Source organism: Chiroxiphia lanceolata, chromosome 1 (assembly GCF_009829145.1).
Source record: "Chiroxiphia lanceolata isolate bChiLan1 chromosome 1, bChiLan1.pri, whole genome shotgun sequence".
NCBI classification, from domain to species: domain Eukaryota; kingdom Metazoa; phylum Chordata; class Aves; order Passeriformes; family Pipridae; genus Chiroxiphia; species Chiroxiphia lanceolata.
Genome location: NC_045637.1, coordinates 107,506,616 through 107,528,524, shown reverse-complemented (window position 1 = coordinate 107,528,524; position 21,909 = coordinate 107,506,616). Strand labels below are relative to the sequence as shown.

Genomic DNA, 21,909 nt, shown 5'->3' with positions numbered 1-21,909 from the left:
CTGTTACATAAAACACGCAAAGAACTGGATTGCTGAAACAGGGCTGCAGAAACAGTGTAAATAAAGCAAGTGTTAGGGCGAGAACCTTCTTGCAAAAAGAAAATAATTCAAGGTGTGAAACGGGAGGTAGTCATGGGTGTTGAACTGTTTTCTTTGTAGCAGACAAAGGGTGCTTGCAACTGAACATGGGTGCGATAAAGAAGAAAGAAGGGACAAAAGGGAAACTCAGCTTTAGATTTTAAGCTAAGCAGGTTTCAGTTGCATGTAACAGCAAAGGAATGGATGACACAGATGGTTCCATCTCTTTTGGAAATACACAACTGGGCTGCAGGGGGAGTGCCAGACACATAATATAATTTGTGTTATGTGGAACAGACTGGCTGGTTTTGTCAAACTATATACCCACTGCCAAAAGATGAACAGGTAAAGAATAGGAGATAGTCTTTTCTGCATTCAAGGCAAAAAAAAATAAAAAAGAGGAATTCTCTAATTTTATTTTTTTGGAGAGGATTATCAAATTGTCACTTCTTTCTTATACCTGTAATTTAAAAAGCTGTTATTGAGATATTGTTTTTTGTCACTGGACTAAAAACTGATATGAACAACAAGCATTCACAAAACCAATTACTGCATCATAATCAACTTTGTCTCCAAAAAGGCTATATAGTCATTAGCAGCTAATGAGCTGCCTCTTCTAATACAAGTATTGTACTAAGAGATGAGAAGAATTATCTGACAACATTTGCCACCTCATTTTCCATAGCAACATGTCTCTGCAAAAATACAGAGAATTGCCAAAAAAGTGTTTCAAACATACATAGTATCATTTCTATACTCAAACTCTCATCTCTTTTCAATAAACCTTTTGTTGTTTTGGTTTGTTTTTTTTTTTAATAATCTAGGTTTTTATAGATTATTGGTCCTTGACAGTGGCAGAAGAAGCAAAGCAACCAGGGAGTCTCCATTAAAAAAGAAGAAAAAAATCCCAACCTTGGACCTCTTGGTTTTTTGCATTACGGAAAGAGCAAGAGGAAAGTAAAATAAAAAAAAAATTTAAAAAAAAAAAAAAAAGGAAAGAATTCATAGCAGTGCCAATTTAAATCTTTTCCTTAGTTGTAGTGCAGTCATCCACATCATGCCAGTCCCTGTAAGACAGCAGCAGAGAGGGTGCCAAGGCTTCTGGAGTCATAAGAGTTTTGGTGCAGTTTCTTTCTTCTATCCATATTAGTGGTGAGTACTGAACCTTAACTTTTGAGTACCCATCATCAGATAATTACGTGAGACTCACTTCAGTACATTGTCTTAGAAAGACAGAATTCAGTAAAATCCATCAGTTACCGCTATCTTGAAGCCAATGGACACCTACATTCTTCATTATATGACTTACTAATTAACCACAAGACAGATACAAAAAGAAACCTAATAGATTCTGACTACTTATTATAAGTCATTAAAGGCTGAAGAAAACTTTCTGCAAGTGTCAGAGCTATCAGCCTTCAAGCCAAACCAGATCATTATCTTCTGATGATCATAAACTCTGTGACTAACAATTTTGTGTCACAGCAGCAGGTATTAAAGGTGAAGTCTGCCTGGCTTACTGCCAGCCTCACTAGAAGGTTACACTGTTGGCGAAAATACAGCTGGCAATGCTGGCAACACCCCGTGGTACTGTAATTCAAGGAACACATGTCCACTGACTAATATTAAAGTCCTATCTACATCTGCCATGGTCTCTTAACTTCAAATATGACCAAAGCATATTTTTCACAGAAACATAAGCAGCAGCAACTATTCACAAATGTAAAAAGCAAAATATTTGGTTTTCTTACAAGCATCTATCATAGATTTATGCCAAAACTGAAGGAAAGGTTTTACTCCCGGTTTTGTTTATTAGGTGTCTTCTTCCCTTAATCACTGAAGGCTGTACCGGAGAAAGATGAGAAAAAAGGAGGAGGGGAAGCACCTTCCTTTTTTTTTTTTTTTTCCTAATTAAACCATGGGTTTACTTTCCCCTTTCACGATGTTAAAAATATTTTTAAAGAAAAAAAAAAGAAAAAAACTCATAAGGGTTTTGATGTTTGCTTAAGCAGGCTCCAGCATTTACAAATGTAAATAAATCTCAGGAAAGTCCTTGTCAGAACTGATCAGCAACTCTCAATGAACTTTTTCTAGGCAGTAACAGTATGTCACCACAAGAATTATCATCGCTGTTCTACTGGTGACAGAAATGTTAAATAAATAAATGACTAAATCTGTTTTGACACAGGCTAACAACTTTATAAACATGGACAAAACTTCACCATTTCATAACACTTCACATTCCACTCTCATTTAACAGCAACTAGCAATCTTTCCTTTTGAGACTTCTGATATCTGGCACTAAAGTTAACTTAAAATAGCACACTATAAACGTCCCGAAATGCTTACACGGCAAGATATTTCCGTTTTCAAAAGAAACACACTTTTAAATAAAAAATCTGGGGGAAAAACATTCTACCAAAAAATAACCTGGTTTTACAAGCTGTGCTGGCAAAGAGTTCAGTACAATAAATACTAGTCAGCCACAGTCAACACAGTTCAAATGAGGTCACAGGGAACTACAAAAGCATGGAAGAATGCTTAATCCCTAATAATACTGGTGCAAGATGGAGGTAGCTCCATTAAAATGAATGATATACCAGCGTGAAATAACTGATCAAGTTTCAGTCTGAATTAACTGCAAGAAAAACGTGACTAAGACAATTGCAGGTATGAATATGAAACACTTATTTTCCTACAGATACATAAGTACACAAAGCCCAACAACTTACCTGCCTCTTGTCATCTGGTGCTTTAAGGAAGAGTGCATTTATTACCGCAATGGTATACGTCTGGATCTCTTGGTCTGTCCTGTTTGGAACAATGTTATAAACATGAGAGAAGAGCATGAATGCACGTGAACTGTAGAAACTGATCTTCCAGCTGCAGGTAGAATTGGAGGAACTGTTTGCACTTCGTGTTAACCATGCAAGTTAGGTAATCAAAGTTGGGCGTGACCAGGTTGTCTCTATTACTGAGAGAGACAAGATGCACCAGAGAGAGACTCAGAATTCAAGGAAGGTGGAATGAACCACCCTGTTGAACTGCCATTGACCCTCCACTGATCATAGTAGGAGATCAACAATCAGCTTCTGCCAGATGCACAACATCTAGAGGTAGGAAGAGGAATCTTCCCTTAAAGGGTTCTGGAGATGAACCTACTGATATTAAAAGCTTTTCAGGGGAGTTAACAATGTCCCAGCTAGGAGATGAGCCTAACTATATACCATGCACAGTACATCACTCTATGCTACAAGAGGCAGTTTCCATCCATTTAACCACTGCACATCACTATCTAAGAAAAAGTCTCTCCCTTTTCAAATACACCTTCAGCAAAAGTTGAGCAATTTTTGTCTTACACACTTCCCAGAGGTTGACAAGCAAAACAACCCCATCTGCATGTTGATGGCATTAAAAGCATTTTATTACTGTAGGGTGCTCTTCTCTTCATTCCCTACTTCCAACTACACATGCAGCTCACTGAAAAAAAAATTTTAAATGCCCAAAAATAGCCCCTAATGACCAAGAAACTCCAGAAAGCTGCTTACCAGTTATCCAGTCACCTGTAGTGGACACAGGAATCATAAAAGAGGTTGTCAGTCTTTATACCACTGTTTTTTCCAAATGCTGTGCTCATTTTGGGGGGAAAAAAAAAAAAAAAAAATCGACCATATCAAGCGGCAACTGAATACACTCACCCCTGCAGATGTGGGATTAGCTGCCCAATTGTGATCTCCTGCGCTACCTTCTGGTACAGGTCATGGCTATTGAGCACCATCGATTCCAGGATTGCTAGAGATCGTTGCAAGATAGAGATGTCTGAGGCAAATTTGTTCACATAGCTTGCTATCTGCAAATACAACCATTTAGAGAATTTACATCTTGCCATGAAAACAGGGGAAGATAAGAAAAAACTGTGGACATGGCTCAGAAAGGCATTAGAAAAAAGTACTCTTATCCACATACTAAGTATCAGCGAACACCTGAAAACAGTCAACCAGGCACTGCATATGCCATCAAAGGACAGACTGGCACAGGTTCTTCAGCTGGCACAAATCACCATAGATTTATGTCAATATTCATATCACTGAAGTGTATGCTTTATCATTACATTATGAATGTGGTAAATCAACACTAAGGAAATAGAACAATTATATTTTTTGTGCGGAAAACTTTGTAAAGGACAAGGAGACTACCCCTCATTATCTCGAGCAGAAACCTGTGCAGCTAGTTTTGTCTAAATAAATATCTAGGCTTAAGGTAAATGTTTCAAAAGAGAAATTTTCAAAAGAGATCTAGCTTTCTGGCAAAACACGCTCTAGATAAACATGTCCTTTTTTTCCCCTTGCTGTTACCGACAATGCTGAAAGCCCTTTCCAGGTTACAAATTAAAACTCTGTTGGTGATCATTTATCAGGACAACCAGTTTCATTGCTCTGTCTAGAGTCCAGCCTTGCATTAATAACCTCCACTTTTACTGCAAGCTGCCACAAAAAAATGGCACATTAATTAAAACCAAGTCTGACCTCTGCTATTTTGCAGTGTGGCAATGACATGCTGCACGCTCATCTGCAGAGCCAACACAGCTGTGCAGTAAGATGTGGCAACTGTTCTTTCGTATGCTGCCCAGTCCATGTACCTGGACTGGAAGGTACAGGAAGACAGAAGTAATGTGGTGTGACCACAGTTATTTGCTCTTTACAGCCAAATAACAGTCTACAGAGGCCCTATCTCAAGTTTGATACATTTCTTCCAGAAAACACAGAGCACACGCCTGTTCAGTATTCATGTTACAAGCCACTAATGTGGTTTTACTGTTTCCAATTCTGGATGCTTACTCAGATCTAGGCATTGTTTTCCTTTAGGAGAAAGAAAGACATGCTCTATGCTTGGAAAAGCTATTTGTAAAATTCACAGTTAAATGTTGACACATGGACAGCGCTGATGGCATTAAGCATTTTATTACTGTAGGGTGCTCTTCATTCATTCATTCATTTGTTCATTCGTTGTTTTGCACTTCTGACATTTTAAATAATACTGAAGGAGCAAAACACCCTTTCTGCAACTTTGGAGACAACAAGGAAAGAGGGACAGATTTTTCTTCTTCTAATCAGTTACAGCACTGCTGTTTGTCCTGCTACTTAGTTTGCATTACCACAACAGGAACATTCTACCCCAAATGTAGCTCAGTTCAGAGAATATACACTGACTTTATTTTCTGTAAGAACCAACCTATGCATGCACGGAGAACAGGAGGAAAGAAGCAACTCAGCTAGCCTTTTCCTACTCTGGACTTCAAGTATCTGCTGCCATCAAATCCTAAGCCCAAGTAATATTTACATTATGATATGAAGTACAATGTGCTGTTTAGAGTAACAAGCTGTATCTCAGAAGCACTGTACTACCCTACCTCTCTTAATGGTAATCCAGATGTGTTTTGATGCATTGCAGCCAGAGTTGCCAGATGTTCACAGGGCCTACGATAGGGACAGTGTATGCACAGAGCAACTCTGCACTGCTCACACATTAAACCAAAAGCACCCTAGATGCCTCAGTTATCACCATCCATGAATCAATCATGCAGCAGGAATACAATATGTCCAGGCTGTGTTCCAACTTGCCAGACTTCTGTCACCTCTTTAGAAGCCCTGACATATACGAATTATTCTTGGTGCAGCAGCTCCTTCAAGTGTCAGTGTTAACGCTTCACTGGGATATAACATATTCATATGAGGTGCTGCAGAAATGTAACAGTATAGATAACTGGAACCTCAGTCTAAGCAAGGCTGCCTTAGCCTTATTTATCCTTCTGACCTTACATCATAATATCTTTTACTCATAAACACTAACCCAAGGTATGAAGCTGCCTTGTGTGTTTAAAAAAGACGTATCACACTGAACATAGATGCAAAACATCTGCTGGGTAACTTTCATGTCAAGCTATATATATTCATAACCACCTTGGTGAAGCATGAAGTCTGGCTAGAAATAATACGCTTGTCTACCTTGAAAAATAAGGCATGCAAGTTCCAGAGGGAGCAAAATTACATCAAAAAGAAATTCTATTACTACGCTTGAAGTTCTGGATGTAGGAAAAAAAGACGCCCTTCTTGAGAAGAGACAGGAATGAACAGGAGTTCAAATTTGTGCTATTTGCTGTTTTCTGCTTATTGACCACTCCACACAGAGAGGGCTTTCAACATTCAAAAATAATCCTGTCATATAGGTGTCTCTCATTAAGAATAAAACTATTTCTTCACCAAAATACCTGTAACCTTGATAACTGCATAGTCCTATTGGAACATACATAGCCACATACAAAGGAAGTGTCTGGGTGCTTAACTTCCTTTCAAGGGAACTTAAGAATCAGAATCCCTTTACACATTCAGCTCCAATGATCTGATTAAATAGGAGCTAAACACGTAAATTGAGGGTAGATGAGAAACTTACAGCAAACTAAACTGCATCGTCTGAGTTCTCTTCCTGGTTCAGCATCAGTTAAATCACAGGAGAGTATTCAAAAGTTAAAAAAAAATTAAAAAATAAATAATAATAATAAAAACAAAAAAAACATGCCAGGAATAAAAACCACATAGGGAAAGAACAGTGAAGGAAACAGATCTGATTTTCAGTATGTATGTTCATTAGTTATTTGCCTGGACTATTTTGTTGTTGGAAATGTACAGAAAAATCTGTCTAAGTTTTGTTCTCTGTTAAGTTCCAATGCATAGTAAAATTTTAAGAGATGTATATCATTTTAAAGTAAGGCACTAGATTTGCACTTGACTACAGAAAAAACAAATGACAGCTACAACACACAAAAATACTTTCCCAGCCACCACCCCATTTTCCTGCACAGTATATTTTAGAAGGCAAAGTAAAAATCCATCATTGCTAAGACTCTGCATCACACACTTATGAAACAGTTATTATATAAATAATTTTAAGAGGGTTTTTTTTAACTATCTCAACCAATACTACAAACTTTATTTCTCCTCTTGTAGGAACTAAAAATGCGGGTAACAAATTTGTATAGTGTATTTTTGTCATGATTTAGGAATGGTATTCCCCAGTGTAATGTCCCCACTGAAACACCTCAAACCATGCACCACTTGCTCACTCCCCCTTCCCATTCCCACTGAGGTGGGTTGGAGAGGAGAACTGGAGACATAAAAGTTGAACATCATGGGGTGAGATAAGAACATTTTACTGGAAACAGCAAGGGAATAAGAAAAAGAAGAGTAACAGCAACAATGTTAATCAAAGAGGGTGATTAACAGGTGAGCAATTCACACATGAATGCTCACCATGAGGAAACTGGCAACATGTGAGCTACCTCCATGCTATCCTGACCTGGAAAGGACCCCTTGCCCCATCCCCGGCAATGTTGTGAGGTGGTACAGGACAATCTCCGAGTCCAGCCATACCCACTCCTAGCTACTGCTAAAATTAACTCTGTCCTAGCCAGAACCAGGACATTATCCACCCCTCATTCTATACCATTTATGTCATGTCCAAATCCTACACCTTCCAACTACATATATATATATATATATATACATATAGTTATAGATGTTATATATGTTTATAAATATCTATGGGGTCTGTATATTTATAAATATAAGTTTATATATTTATACATAAATGTTTATATATTTATACCTCTATTATAAGTGTTTATATATACAGACACATGCATGGGTGTTATTTCCATAGTCAATGACCATCCCTCCAAGACGACTGTTGAGTTCATTTAGTTCACGACTGTGCGTTCTATCCATCCCGGATGTTTTCCAGGGCAGGAGGGCTGGTGTGCTGTCAGCTGGTTGCAAGTTGCATCAGGAGCTCATGACCGGTGTACCTGGGGCATTCCGTACTCATTGTCCATGTTAGTGGCATACAACAGTAGTGTCATTCAACAGTCAGTATTATATAATTCAACATTACAGACTGTTCTCACATAGAGAATCAATGGAGACAGGTTCTGCCCTTATGTATCTTGATGGCATCAGGACATATTTTGCACCAGTGCCTTATACTCTTGTGGGTCTGATGTGGCATTTCCTCTCTAACTTGCTTGAGTCTTTCAAATCTGTCCCTTATCTTGGACAGTCTTTCCACAGCTGAGACCCAGGTCAGTAGGGAGGAAAAGAGATGATCTTTCATACTGCCGGAGTCATCTGCTCACCTGAAGCACTGTTTGTTCTCCTTTCACTGACATCAATGCCAATGAGTTGGTGTACAGTGATGGCATACTCCATACAAACTTCTGTCACATGGATTGTGGACACTGGATCTCATCTGGATCTACAGGGGACTGCTCATTATTTGAATCTTTATAGTCTACCTCCAGCACAGCTAATACTCTCAGGTAGTGGACACCTTTCTCCATGGTGTGCCACCTGCTTGGGTACACTACTAGATCATCCTTGAGAGACTACCTTTCCCTCACGCTTGACAGGAGTCACTTGTCTGAGAGTTTCTGTCCTCTTCCCAGTCCTTCTGAGAGGCTGAGAGTTTCTGTCCTCTTCCCAGTTCCCTTGTCAATGCCCGCATCCCGGGACAGGAATTCCAGTTGCTTGGCTTTACTACCATCTAGTTTCATATCATGGGCAGCAATATCCCAGGATCAGAGCAGCCAGGTCAATAGGGGCTCACCCGACTGGAGTCTGAAATCTTTTCACATATCTCACAGTTCACCTGGGGACAGGGACCAGGTGATTATCTCTGGCCCTGCCTCTCCCTCCTGTTCTGAGGGACCTGCTCCCTCCTTATCCCTCACTATGTGAACTGATTTGGTCTTGGATTTCTTCTTCTGTATAGGGGAGACTGCTACCAGCATGGATTGTTCCTCTGGTTCAGCAGCAGTTTGAGTGGTCACCGTGCCTGCTTTGCTTTCCTCCTCTTCCCCCTGAGGGTGCTGTCTAGTACTGAGCAGCATCCAGTAAACAATAGCCAGGGCCCAGCACATTGCATAACTTTGTGCCTCACTGGAACTGCCACAGCATTTTTCATTCAAATGTTCTGCCACTTTTTCAAGGTCCTATAGTTGTTCAGGGGTGAACTTCCAAACCATTGGAGCAGAATAGTCTTCAAAAACTAGGCCATTTTCTCCCACATTTTATGACACTCGTAACTATCCAACTAGGCGGCAGATCTCTGTAAGATCCTCCTTAAAATCTATTTTGTAACTCAAAACATGGTGTGGATCGTACTGAGGACACATGACAGACTTAGCAACAACAGCATGCTCTCCTTAACATCCACAGGAAATTCAAAATTCTCAAAAGCTGTTGTAACAGGCCTGAAGGAGGAAAAATGGGTGAAAAGCTGGAGAAGATCATCCTTCCCGGTTCTCCCTACAGGCTGAGTACAATTATTAATGGACTCATAGAGGTAGCGCCCAAGGTAAGGATTGCAGAGCAACACTGAACACACATCCAAAATGACTCTCATTGCCCTTGATTTTATCATATCATAAGCTGTTAATACACAGTACAGCAAAAAAAGAAATCCTGATCCCCCTCCCTGCTCTGAAAAAGAGCACCCGGATGGGCAAATAGTGCATATATTGAAATATATACAGGGTTAGATACCTCAACCACATGAACAGATCAAGCAACATTGTGACCAGTGCCTCTGGACCTCATACAATAAATGCTTAGACCAAATTTGTTTCCATTCTGCTCTAGTCAGGTATGTTGTTATCTCAACCCTTCATGCCTCATATTGGGCACCAAATAAGTTTTACAAATGGCATTCCCTAATTTAGTGCTCCCACTGAGACTCTCCAAACCACACTGCTGCTCACTCACTCCCCCATCCTCCTTCTTCTCCCCCCTGTGGTAGTGGGCTGGAGAGGAGAACTGGAGGCACAAAAGGTAAGTGTCACGAGCTGAGATAAGAACAGTTTACTGGAAGCAGGAAGGAAATAAGAAAAAGAATAGTAACAGCAACAATATTAATAAAAGGGGGTACAAGAGAGGCAAACGATTCACATGCAAATGCTCACCACGGGGAAACAGGCAATACTCGAACTGCCTCTACATCACCCTGACCCAGAAAATGACATGAGGTGGCACAGAATAACCTTCAGGTCCTAGCCATGTCCCCTTCTGGTTACTGCAAAAATTAATCCTGTCCTCGCTGGAACCAGGACAATTTTGATATCCAATTACCACGACTTTTTCTAAGAACTGCGAATCCAAATCCTTTAGGTAACTATGGAAGCTGAAAATTATTGTCACAAGCAAGAAAAAGGTCTTGAGAGAATCTTGCACATCATAAGGAAGTTTTTTCAAATGATGCTGTATTCCCTCAAGATAAGTAACAAAGCTCTCCTTGAAAGCATCAATTCTTATTTGCAGGAGTTGGAACAGCATTCTTTATGTACTCAAAAGGTGGGAGCAAGTCTGCATCCAACACCAAAGAGTTAGTCATTAGAAGCAGTCAAGGGTTCCCCTTGAGGTCTCCTCCAGCTTCAAGGTTTTTAGGTTAAAAAACCATTCAAGAAAAAAGTTCAGGCTAATTCCACCCCATTCCAATTTAGCTTTTATTTAACATGAAAGGCAGCTTCAAAGGGCAGAAGCCCTTGGTTTGAAGTTCCCCCTCAGCTAGCAGAAACTTATCAGCTCCCTTATCCATCCTGTCAACCACTTGAGCAAGCCCATCAAGAACCTCAAGTGGCCTGTCGAAAGCAAGAAGCAAGTGAGAATGAAGCTGTAGATTACCACCAGAGGGACACAGGCCAAAGGTGATTCCTTAGGTTTGCCCTTTGCCCACACTGCCCCACTGAGGGCTCTGCTGTTCTGGCTCCCAACTGCATGCAGGTCAGGACACACCTGTGCCTCTTTCCTCTATTTCTGTCATTCTTTTTCCTTCTGTTTCTCTTCTAACTTTCCTATTCTTCTCCTTGGTCCCTTTCTTGCTCACCAGTTTCACTTTTGGTTTTACTAGCCACTTTTGGTTTTCATAGGTACTTTGAGAGAATACTTCTGTTTGTGTCTTTTATTTCGTTTTTTTTTTTTAAATTGGGTCATTGTCCAAGGAAACCTATGGAAGCGCCAAACAGAAGAGATGAGCCATTAACAGGGGTGAACACAACACTTTCTTCTGCTGTTAAAATACAATCCACAGAGCAAAAGATGTTGGTAAAGTTAGACAAAAACAATAATTTTAAGTCACTAAAGAAGTAAATTGATTTAAACTAATTTTAGCAAGTTTTTTCATATGCTCCTTAGCAGGCTGCTTTAGCAAATAAGACATTCTGGGCTTGACTTTGTATCGCTTGCAGTCAGTTAAAAAACAGTTGTAGAATTTTCTTTGCCACGAAAAGACAATAATTACTACCATCATAATCTATCTAGACTGCAAGATTGGAGAAAAAAAAAATCAATCAAACAAACAAAAAACCCAATGCCAGTCCAAAAACCAGATCAATTATACTATTTTTTCTTATAATAGCATCCAGTATTTTTAATGACCAAAACTGAGCTTTAGTTTCAAATGTGTCTAATGCTCTTTTCATAGTTCATTCTACTTTCACTTTTGGCAACAAAAGTAAATTTGAACGTTCCTTTGGTGGTAACAATTTTCTAACCAAATTTTCTAACCACTCTGCTAAAGTGAAGATATCTTTCCCATATATTATATTAATTCCATTACTGCTCTGATATTATTTTAGTGAAGTAACTGATATTTTGAACCTGTACAAACGTATTTGAACTCATAATAAGTTCTGAGTTCAATCTGTTTTGAAAATGCTTTGTAAAGAAGTATGATGTGGTTTTGGGGTTTTTTTTGACAGTAAATTAAAAGGGTTAAATCAGTAACAAAACCTTTTTTCTGAAGTCTGTTAAATTTCTTTACCTAAAGAGCACTACCATGTTTCTGCTGCTTTTGTGCATCTTCTACGTGTAAGAAAAGAAAGATATGTTGCAAATGAAATTGTAAACTAACTCGTTTCTGTTCTTCACACACCCCCAGAGGAAAGATTTCAGAGCTGGTGTTTTTTTCCTAGAAACAAGGCATTACTCATATTAGTTTACATTAAGTCAAAATACTAATTTTTTCTTTAATTGCATGGTATCTGCACAGGGAGGTCACATTATATCTGAGCAAGCAATTTCTTGTGTAATAAGCCTAATACTGTTTTGATCTCAATTCTCTCCAGTTGATTTCCAGAGAAGCTAGGTCACATTCTGAAGCTACAAACATTTATAGTTTGAAATAGCACTTTAATTCCATTTTCATGTACCTTTTTGTGGAAAAAAAAAAAAAAAAGAAGAAAAACCCAAACTCACCTCAAAAACTTAAACTGATATAGAACAGATAGCATTGATTACAAATTTACCTTTTTAATGAATGCCACAGAGAATGTATCCCACGATACAATCCCATGATCCATCAGCTCAACAAATGCAGTCAGTGTAAAGGACAACATATCTCCAAAGCTGCAAGAGACAGGAGTCATGACAACATTTACCAGTAATGCAGCAGGGCAATGACCGAGGGAATAAAGCAGCAGGAAGCTTTCAGAAAGGCAGGAAAATGAAGCCAATTACGGACTAAGAGGTAGCAGAAGAGCAAGAGAGGCCGTGCAACAGACAGTCTTAAAAGCAATTTAGCATGGACAAGAATAGTCACCTGGAAGAAAGCAATTTTGTAAGAGATCTAATCCCCAGGAAAACGCTGCATGCAAGACTCAAAAAAATCAGACAGTCCAAATTAAACTTTTCTTATAAATTCAGAGATTTAGATCTAATAGAAGAAAAGAAGTAAACTTTTCCCTTAGCACTTATGAAATCCTCCTAATTGAAGGCAATATAGAGGTGTCATGTTTTGGTACCCCTGTGGCAAGTAGATTGGCAGAAAGTTAGACCATTTTTTATTCCTCCTCTCACAAGGAAGCAAATATATTTTAAACATGCACCAGAAGAGATTATATATCTTAAACAGCAACTTTTCTGACCGGTAATGCCTTGATTTCTTTCTTTAAACATGAAGATGCATCTCCTTTTCTTTATCTATGTGCAACCACATCAAGGGAATTGCAAAGCTCCTATAGTTTATCCAGGTGTGCAGTTAAACTGTTTAGGGTTTGCAGGCCACCACTCTGCATTTTACCCCAGCAAATTTAAGATTCAATGCACCTTTGTATGAACTCAAGCAAATTAAAAATGGGTTTGAACTCAAGTAAATTAAAAATGGGTTTAAACTCAACATAGATAATATGCTCTAACCTGACTAGCTACACAGGAATCTTTTATGTTAAAAGCCAGCTCTTAAAGATTAGCTTCATTTCTATGTGTAGTCAGGGTACTGAAAAGTCAGCAGCCACAATGATTTCAATGAAGCCCTTCAGTGAGTTAACTACTCAATACAAACAGCAGCTCACAAAGCCTGAAAGGGAGCAGAGTATTACCTTTCAGGGCATGCAAACCGCCTTCAAGGTACTCTGCCACTAAGCCATTAACAAGTAAAAGCATACAATCAAACAGCATGAATAGTCCCAGTGATTTTAATGCAACAGACAACCTAATGAAAAGACGAAATAAAAAAAACCCCTCCGTCAGATTGGAACTTGGAAGCTCAGTGTGTTGAAAACCTGAGTCACGTACTAAAGCCATAGTTAATCAATGTAATTGGTGTTCCTTACTCTGTGATTTGCTATCCTACTATCCTGCATAAACCCAACACAAATAAGTGAACATCCACTCAGTACAGAAGAATAAGGCAGAAAAACCAGTTTTAATGTAGCAACTCTAATAGCTGGATTTGATTTAATCTGGCGTTTAGAGATTTTTGATGGTGAGATGCAGCTTTTAGTGGCCCCTTCATTTAAGAAAGGAGCTCTTGTTCATCACATCTCCCAAGATGCCCTCCACTGAAAAAAACCTTGCCATTCTTGACATTTTGTGAGTAAACCCCCCCAAAAAACCCAAAACACCTTTCCCTTCCACAGTAAGTAAGGGTATATACAATGGCTTTGATTATTTGTGACAAAATGAAAAAACTACACCGAAGAGTAAACAAGAAAAATAGTGTATCTAAAATAATCTGTTGTAATTCCACAAGGAATACTTTGTTCAGAAAAGAAATTATCTGTAAATTTCTGGGTTTGTTTTGGGGAGTAAGGGGTTTTATTTGTTTCTTTATTTTGCTTTTTTTTTAATATTGCAAATCATTTAAGAATTACATTAGATTAAAAATGTTATCATTAGCATTCCAAATAACTGGGGATTTAATAACAGAGATGACAATAAGACTCTGCAGGAAATTTAGTCAGCTCCAGTCCTGTCATGTTCCCTAATCCATTCCTTTTGCATAAAGTGGTTATTTATGAACTCACAAATAAAACAGCACTCCTAGGAAAGGCTTCCTTCTAAAAGCTTGCACCAAATTCTAATGCATATTCATGACAGAATACTTCCACAAATACAGGGAATGTTGATATTATAAGAATATGGAGTAAATTAAATTCAAATAAAAAATTTTTAAAAATTAAAAAGACTGGTCAAATAGGTTGAAAAGTAGATTAAAATATCTCTCCCAGCATTAAACTAAGCAGACAATTTCTCTCTGCTGAAGTTTCTCAAATATTGTTTTAAAATTTTGTCAGTTAACCTGTATTTAGTACATGAATGCTCTTCTGTAAACTAATTGTACGTGAAAGCTAATCTCCATCAACAATAAATATAGTTGAGAGGGATGGCTTAAACTACATTAAACCTGTGCATGGATATTCATCTTCAGAACAGCAGTGGCTGGAATGGAAGGGAATTAAACTAACCTGGATTCAACAGTCTCATTCAGTCTTCTCATCAAAACTACTGATCAAACCTGTCTGACTAATACTGATTAATTCAGGCTCCTCCACAACTTTGGAGGGAGAACTGGGTTAATGGAGATGGCAATACTGGTTTTAATGTATAAACCTGGTTTGAGTAGATCTGACAATGATACAATCGTTTGGGATTCAGAAGGTGAAAGTACTTTTCAACTTAAAATTATCAGACACCCCACCAGGTCCATTCCAGTGACTCCGCCCCAAAAAATTAAGGAGTGAAGAGGTGAAACACTGGGACTAATCAAGCAGAAAGAAATACTCCAGGTCTATGTATTATGCAGCACCACACATACATACTATATACTTTTAAAATATATAGCTATACACAGGCACCTGCACACACATGTATATTCTAAGTGGCATGGCAAAAGTCAAAAGCCAGGCTTAAAGGATAAGCATTAAGAATAGCACAGCTAAAGATGAAAGCAATTTCCAGGGTGACTAGAGCAAGATAAGGATTAAAGCATCTGGAGGGGGAAGTGAGGAGTATTGATTCATTGTTAAGTGGTAGAACACAAGTAGATAGGTAGAAATAGACTTTCAAGCAATTAATTTCAAAACACATGCACAGACGCACTCATACTATTAAGAGCAGCAGACAGCATAGATGCTAGAAATTTCAAGGGAATCAAAGCTTGCTCTTAAAAGTAGTAATCTTGGAAAAACCATGGTAGGAGCTGTTTAACTCAAAGTCTCAGTAAGTATTTTAGTCATATGAAAAGTCTGAAAAGTAATGGTGCTTCCTTCTTCATAAAATCTTTTCAGACTAATCCACAGCATAAGGCACAACAGTTCTGTAAATATCAAACCCTTGCTGCTCTGGTAAAATGACTTAATAGTTTGAAGATAATTCCTGATGAAGGTGTTTTTTAATGCTTGTCACAGCAGCAAAGGGGAAAAACAATCACAAAGATGCACTGTGTAATTGCAATTTCGTATCTCACTAACACTGACATCTTAATGATCTGTGCTCTCAGGCAAGCGACTTCTACAAGCCCTCCTGAATGCTGTTCAGGGCTCTGGCTTTTAGGTGAGGACACTTTTAGGTGAGGCCATTCTTTGCTGGCTCCCCACTTCTTACCACCTTTGTTAGAGTTGGTCATGAAGCATCTCCTCACCCACAGCAGCTCTTGGTAAAAGCCTCTTAAGCAGCAGAAAGCTGTGGTTTGGAATGCCATCAGCTGCCACAGCATGAGCCATTCCAGTGTGGATGGATGGCCATGCTCTAACACACAGCCTGTGGCACCTCAACCTCTCTGACAAACCTGACTGAAGAGTAAGTCAACAGCTGCACTTTATGTTTCGAGGCTTTAGAGAAATATCAGGTCAAAGCTTGTTAATTTACATTCCTAAGAATTCTCTGCATTCTTACCGTAGGACTCTGTGAAGGAAAAAAAAAAAACAAACCTCCACATATTTTCATACTAGTTTTTCTTTCCTAAAAATAAAAATGACGGGAATGTACATGTGACCCTGACTATTACACCTGTCTCTCACATGCCTTCCTAGTATCATTTTTACGTGCTAAACCATCTTTTTATCCTCTATGCTTATTTTGAAAGATGCCTAGAGCAATTTGGATTTTTTATCAAAATAAATTAATGGCACTTCAGCACCCAAATCCCCTACCTAGATGTTAAAAAAAAAAAAAAATCTCAATCCATGCTTTAAGCACATACCAAAATTAAGATTTTATTGCTAATATAGAGGGGAAAATATTCAGCTGTTCAAATTATTATGTAAATCAAGACAGTCAGGCTTAACTGTCATCAGGTAAAATAAACAAACAAAAAAGGTATACAAGCTTTTAGCAAGCTAGATGGAGTGTCTCATGTTTTACATGAAAAGAGCTGCATAGTAGAACCTGGAAATTAACTGCTGCCTGTCTGTCACAACCAGAATACAGTGAACAGCCCACTAAGATGAGAAGCCAAAGACTATACGACTTTACGCAAACCACTTTTTATGGGCAAAACAGAATCAAAGCTGAGCTTAATTGTGCAAAGGGAAGGCAGCAAAGAAAAAATCTTTAACGGGGCAGGAGGTAACAAGAGAGTAGCAGCCTACTACTAAATGCAGGAGTTAAGGTAGTGGTTAACTTTCAGTCCCTTATCTGTGCTCGCAGCCTAATACTGGGCAGCTGAAAAGCCTGACATCATTGAGGTCAACATCAAAGAGTAGGAACAGCTTTTTAAATTGGAGCTGTCAAGGATAAATGACCATGAATAAAGTTAAACAGGGGAGCAGAATATATCTAATCATCACAGGACAAGGGCTCTGGAAAAGCCATGGGGGCAAAAATCTAACTAAGTCTAAAAAGAAGACTGATGATGTAGCAGGTTGCTCTGCCAGCACGGTGTGAACAAGTACCTTTTACAGTGCTATAGATCCTTTTCACTGCTTCTACACTGCTTTGTTTATTCAAGCAACCTTTCCAAGGGTAAAGCTAAGCCACAGTCAAATCAAACTAGGAGCAATTCGCACCTACTTGGTCCTTAGTGCAGCTGAAAATGACGGAACAATCTGCATAGTAGCCGGCCTATTTTTTTAGATGATTACAGGAGATGCACTTAACCGCTACGCTGCAACTGACACAGATTTTTTTCTTTTTCGTCGTGCTAAGCACTACTGAAATATTTCTTTGTGGTAGTTTCAGTGCGTTCATTAGAAGGGATCAGCCTTACTGACTCAAAACAACTTGCATTTCAAAAACCTGAAATAGCTTTGTAACCCTAGTATCAGGGCTTCTCTAAGCTTGAAAGTTAATTCTGATTAAAGAAAACAAGGTGTGAATTTTAAACATAACTGTAACTATTCTTGAATAAATCCAGGTGCAGATTGTGGAATATGGCTAAATCCACTTAAAGGTACATTAAGTGTAGGAAACTAGCCCAGAGGAACTACTACACACTGAAGATGTGATTAGAATTACCTTTTCTCTCATTCTGCATCTTTTAATTTCCTGGTTTTGTTCATTTCATAGTAATTTCGTTAAATGGACTACTTTTCTTAAAAGACAAGGAATGACTAAACAGGAAAGACAGCACTCTCCAATCAGCTTGGTTTGACTACAACTCAGAACTGCAATGCAAAAATCAATTAATAGAGCTGTCTCGTGGGATTTTTTTTTTTTAATTCCAATATCAGACGCAATGGGATAAATAAAATCCCAAAACAAAATGGAAACACCTAAAACTGAAAAGACAGAGAAAGTAATATTTTAGCCGAATTTCCTCCAGTGCAGAAAGCAATTAAACAAGGCCCTTCTGTCAATATCAGGTTTTAATTAAGCCAGGCTAGTATGTGCAAGCTACCAGAGTAAAATGATATATTGTCACTTTATGATGTCATCCTGTAATCCCAAGTAACTTTTCTTTTTTTAAATTAGGATTTGGTTTCTTTAAGCTTCTTAGTCAAGAAGACAGCAGGTGGAGGCTGGAAAGCATTATAGTTTAGTTCAGTATATCAAGCTCTGAGAGGTTTTTTTTAAAGTTCCTGTTTCACTGAATCTTTTCCCATTAATACATGGTCAGAAAATAGTCAGGATGTTCAATAACTGCACTCATAGAGCACTAGTGTATACAGTTTACTTTCAAAACATATGAACAGGCCAGCTTCCAGAACTATTTTCACATCCTGACCAATGACTCTGGTATCTTTTTCAGCACAAGTCCCAAACTCAATACTTTCCGTTATAATTGTATCATCCCACATACTAATGCTGGAATTCAACATATTGAACTGTGTACCCCAATGGCACTATTTAACTTCCAAAGTTAAGTTCCTGGCTGAAAGGGCACACTGCCAGCTCATAGTCAATTTGTCATCCACCATGCTTCCAGTTCCTTCTCTGGAGAGCTGCTCTCTAGTAAGTCAGTGCCCAACTTGTTCTGGTATTTGAGGTTATTTCTCCCCAGGTGCAGGAACTTGCCTTTGTAGAACCTCACTAAGGTTTCTCTCTGCCCAATTCTCCAGCTTATCAAGGTCCTGCTGAATGGTAGCACAGCCTTCAGGTGTAATTCTGCCAAGGTAATGCTTCAGGTTGATGATGCCAAGAATGCCATAAACCTCATGCCACTTTCATAATTTTCCTCATAATCTAAGCTTTTCTATTATGAATTGGGTTACTCTGTACTAGGTTGAGAAAGTGAACTCAGAGGAAGGATTTAAATTTCCTGCCAAATTCATTCTTACTGTATAATTTATTTATTAGGCAATGATTTAAAAATAAACGTTTCAGAACTCGGTTTACAGTAGATTTGTGAAAGTATGATTTAGAATGGGTTTGGATGGGGAACTGCATTTCCACATGATAAATCACATCGAGCTCTCAGAGCGACAGACACACTCTTAATTGATTATTCTTTTGCTGTCTTGGGTTTTATACTTGAGATGTCAAATTTGCAAGCCAATCAAGATATTAGAACATCTCTTGGGATTCCAATTTATCAAAGCCTGTGCTTAACTTCAAGCAAACAGAAGAATTCCATTCCAAACCATCAGGGAAATAAGCAGGCTTTTGAACTTTCCAATATGATGCCCTTTACTATATTATAGTTTTCCTTTATGCAGGTATCTGCAACTAGCATTACCTGGGACCAGTAAATAAAAGGAATTTAAACTGGCACAATGACTCTTACTTTCATCTCACTAACATCAACCATTAAAATTGCCAACTATCAACCACATAAACCAGTCAAATTCAAGAGGGGAATTGGGGAAGGCGGGGAAATTATTTGTTTGCTGAAATTAAAAAAGGAAATAAAGCAAAAGCCTTATTTCAGAAATAGTAAAAGCCCTTGCAGAAGTTACAGAAATGAAACACTCATTCCACAGGCAAAGCGAAAAAGGCTTCATCAGAAAATTTTAACGGGCATCAAAGAGCAGAAAACAGAGAAAGTTGAAGACTTGCGGAACGAATATGCACACTTATATTTACATATAAAGATTAGCACAAGGGCCTGAACTCAGTCATGCAAAAGAAGAGGTAGTATGCAAGGTGATGATCTAATCAAGTTCTTACCAGGGCTTCATTATCTTCTGCAATTTCTGATATCGTCTGCAAAATTAAAACTTGCACGTGAGGAAAAACACTTTAAAACATCTGTACTCTATTTACTGCATATACAACCCCCCATACTTGATTCATAAAATTCACAGACAGACATACAATAAGAGGCAGTACATTACTAACAATTTGCTGTGAACAGAAACAGTTCAGTAACTGGTAAAGAACATTCAAAATTGATTTCAAATATTTGTTTGGAATATTTGTGTTAACTTCTGTTAGGAAAAAAGCATATCTAGACATCCTAAATTATTTAAGTATTTGTGTAAAAAGCCCTTGGTACAAATCAATAAGGATTCACACATCAAGCATTTTCTGTCCTGTTGTTATGATATGATAATGTCCATTGCCTGGAGAACTCATTTACTTGTAGTCTCCATTACTAATACTGATGTCAGAGTCACCAGCATCATTGAAAGTTGTGTAGCTAGGACCAACATAAACCAAAATCATGACCTTCTTAAGTCAGGGACAAGTTTCCTGTTGGCTTCAAAGAGTGGTAAAGAATTTACCCTGGGTTTTTAACAACAGAGTTGCAATTACCCAACAACTCCAAACCACCTTGCACCAGCTTAATGAATACACATAAATACACTTCAGCAATGTTATTTCAACAGAATGTGTAGACTGATCCATAGCTCTTCTTAAAATTCACACACCGATGGACATGCCTAGCCCTAAGGTGCTGAATCCACCCATTGAGAAAGACAATAACGAGCTTAAGAATGTCATTTACTGACTCAGATTCTAAGAGGCCAATACTATATTCAAGAAACTGAGAGCCAAGTATTAAGGGGAGGAAGGGGTAGAGGGCAAATAATAAGTGCATTTAAAAGCTGTAGCCCACTAATTGCAATTTGCAATTCATCCTCCTGCTAATAACTGGCTTCAGAACTGCTGATTATGCTTCTAAGCGAGCTGAAGAAAAGGAGTATCAATGCAAAAATGGCATCAAACATAAATAACTTCTTTTTAAAACACAAACATAAAAAAGGTATATAGAAAGAAATAATAATAAAAAAAATCCATCTCTCTTACGTAACCCCACCTTCTGTCTCCTACATCTATTTCATAGTTTTATTTCAGAGGATTGGCTGCAGTTCCACACTGGGCAGACCAGCGTTCAAAAGGAGAACACAGAGGTCCCTCTTTCCTCCCTTCACCTTCTCACCAGATCTTCCCCTTTGCACTTGAGCTGTCACAGCGAGATGCACAGCAATGCCATTCAGCTCACAAGAGCTCTAGGACTCCAAGCTCTCCAACCACTGATTCAGTTCTCTCCCAGAACATAGCTAGATAGTTTTTTTCCTTTTAGGTACAGCAGTAACTCCTCTCACCTTACATTTTCCTCTTTTCAAGAAGGACCAGTCTCAGGGAGGGCAGCTTTTGGGCTGGCTTGCGTAACAATCAGTGGAGAAAACAGAAAGAGTACATCACAGGAACAGTGGTTTAAAATCCTTCACTGCTAGCTTTGAGCTGCAATACTCATGCCTGAAGATAGTATTGGCACAGTTTACCATGTATCCAAACACAGACTGGACTACAGCCTAACTCAAATTAGAAAAGTGACAAGATTTTCTTCTTGTATTTTGTGGCTTTGGTTCTTTTATGCTACAACAGCTATTTGTGCAGCCAGGAAAAATGAACAAATAAAAAGCATCCTGATTATCAGACAGTCCTAAAAAGAAGGGGAAAATACCCTCAACATGCTTTTATGAGCAGTAAAGTTCAAAGCATTTTCCATAGTAGGAGATTCCAGCTTCAGCAGAACGTCACTCCTGCGCTTCTGCAAATGCAATACTTCCTTGCTGTGGCAGACTGCTAAGCCACCAAAAAACAATCACCACCACAAATGGGTTTTGTCATCTCTCAAATGTGCATGGATCCTTGTAACCTTCTGCAGCATGTTAGCCAA

At 38.5% G+C, this 21,909-nt stretch overlaps 1 protein-coding gene across 2 annotated transcripts in view; it reads right to left on the bottom strand.

Moving 5' to 3' along the window:
• Positions 1-21,909, bottom strand: part of ELMO1 (engulfment and cell motility 1) — a 315,735-nt gene that overhangs the window by 193,930 nt on the left and 99,896 nt on the right. For both annotated transcript variants that reach the window (XM_032700433.1, XM_032700439.1), the window contains exons 8-11: positions 19,950-19,985; positions 12,431-12,530; positions 3,777-3,928; positions 2,811-2,889 (exon numbers count right to left, since the gene is read on the bottom strand). In XM_032700433.1, coding sequence (XP_032556324.1) covers positions 2,811-2,889; positions 3,777-3,928; positions 12,431-12,530; positions 19,950-19,985 — 367 coding nt within the window. The remainder of the gene's footprint in view (positions 1-2,810; positions 2,890-3,776; positions 3,929-12,430; positions 12,531-19,949; positions 19,986-21,909) is intronic.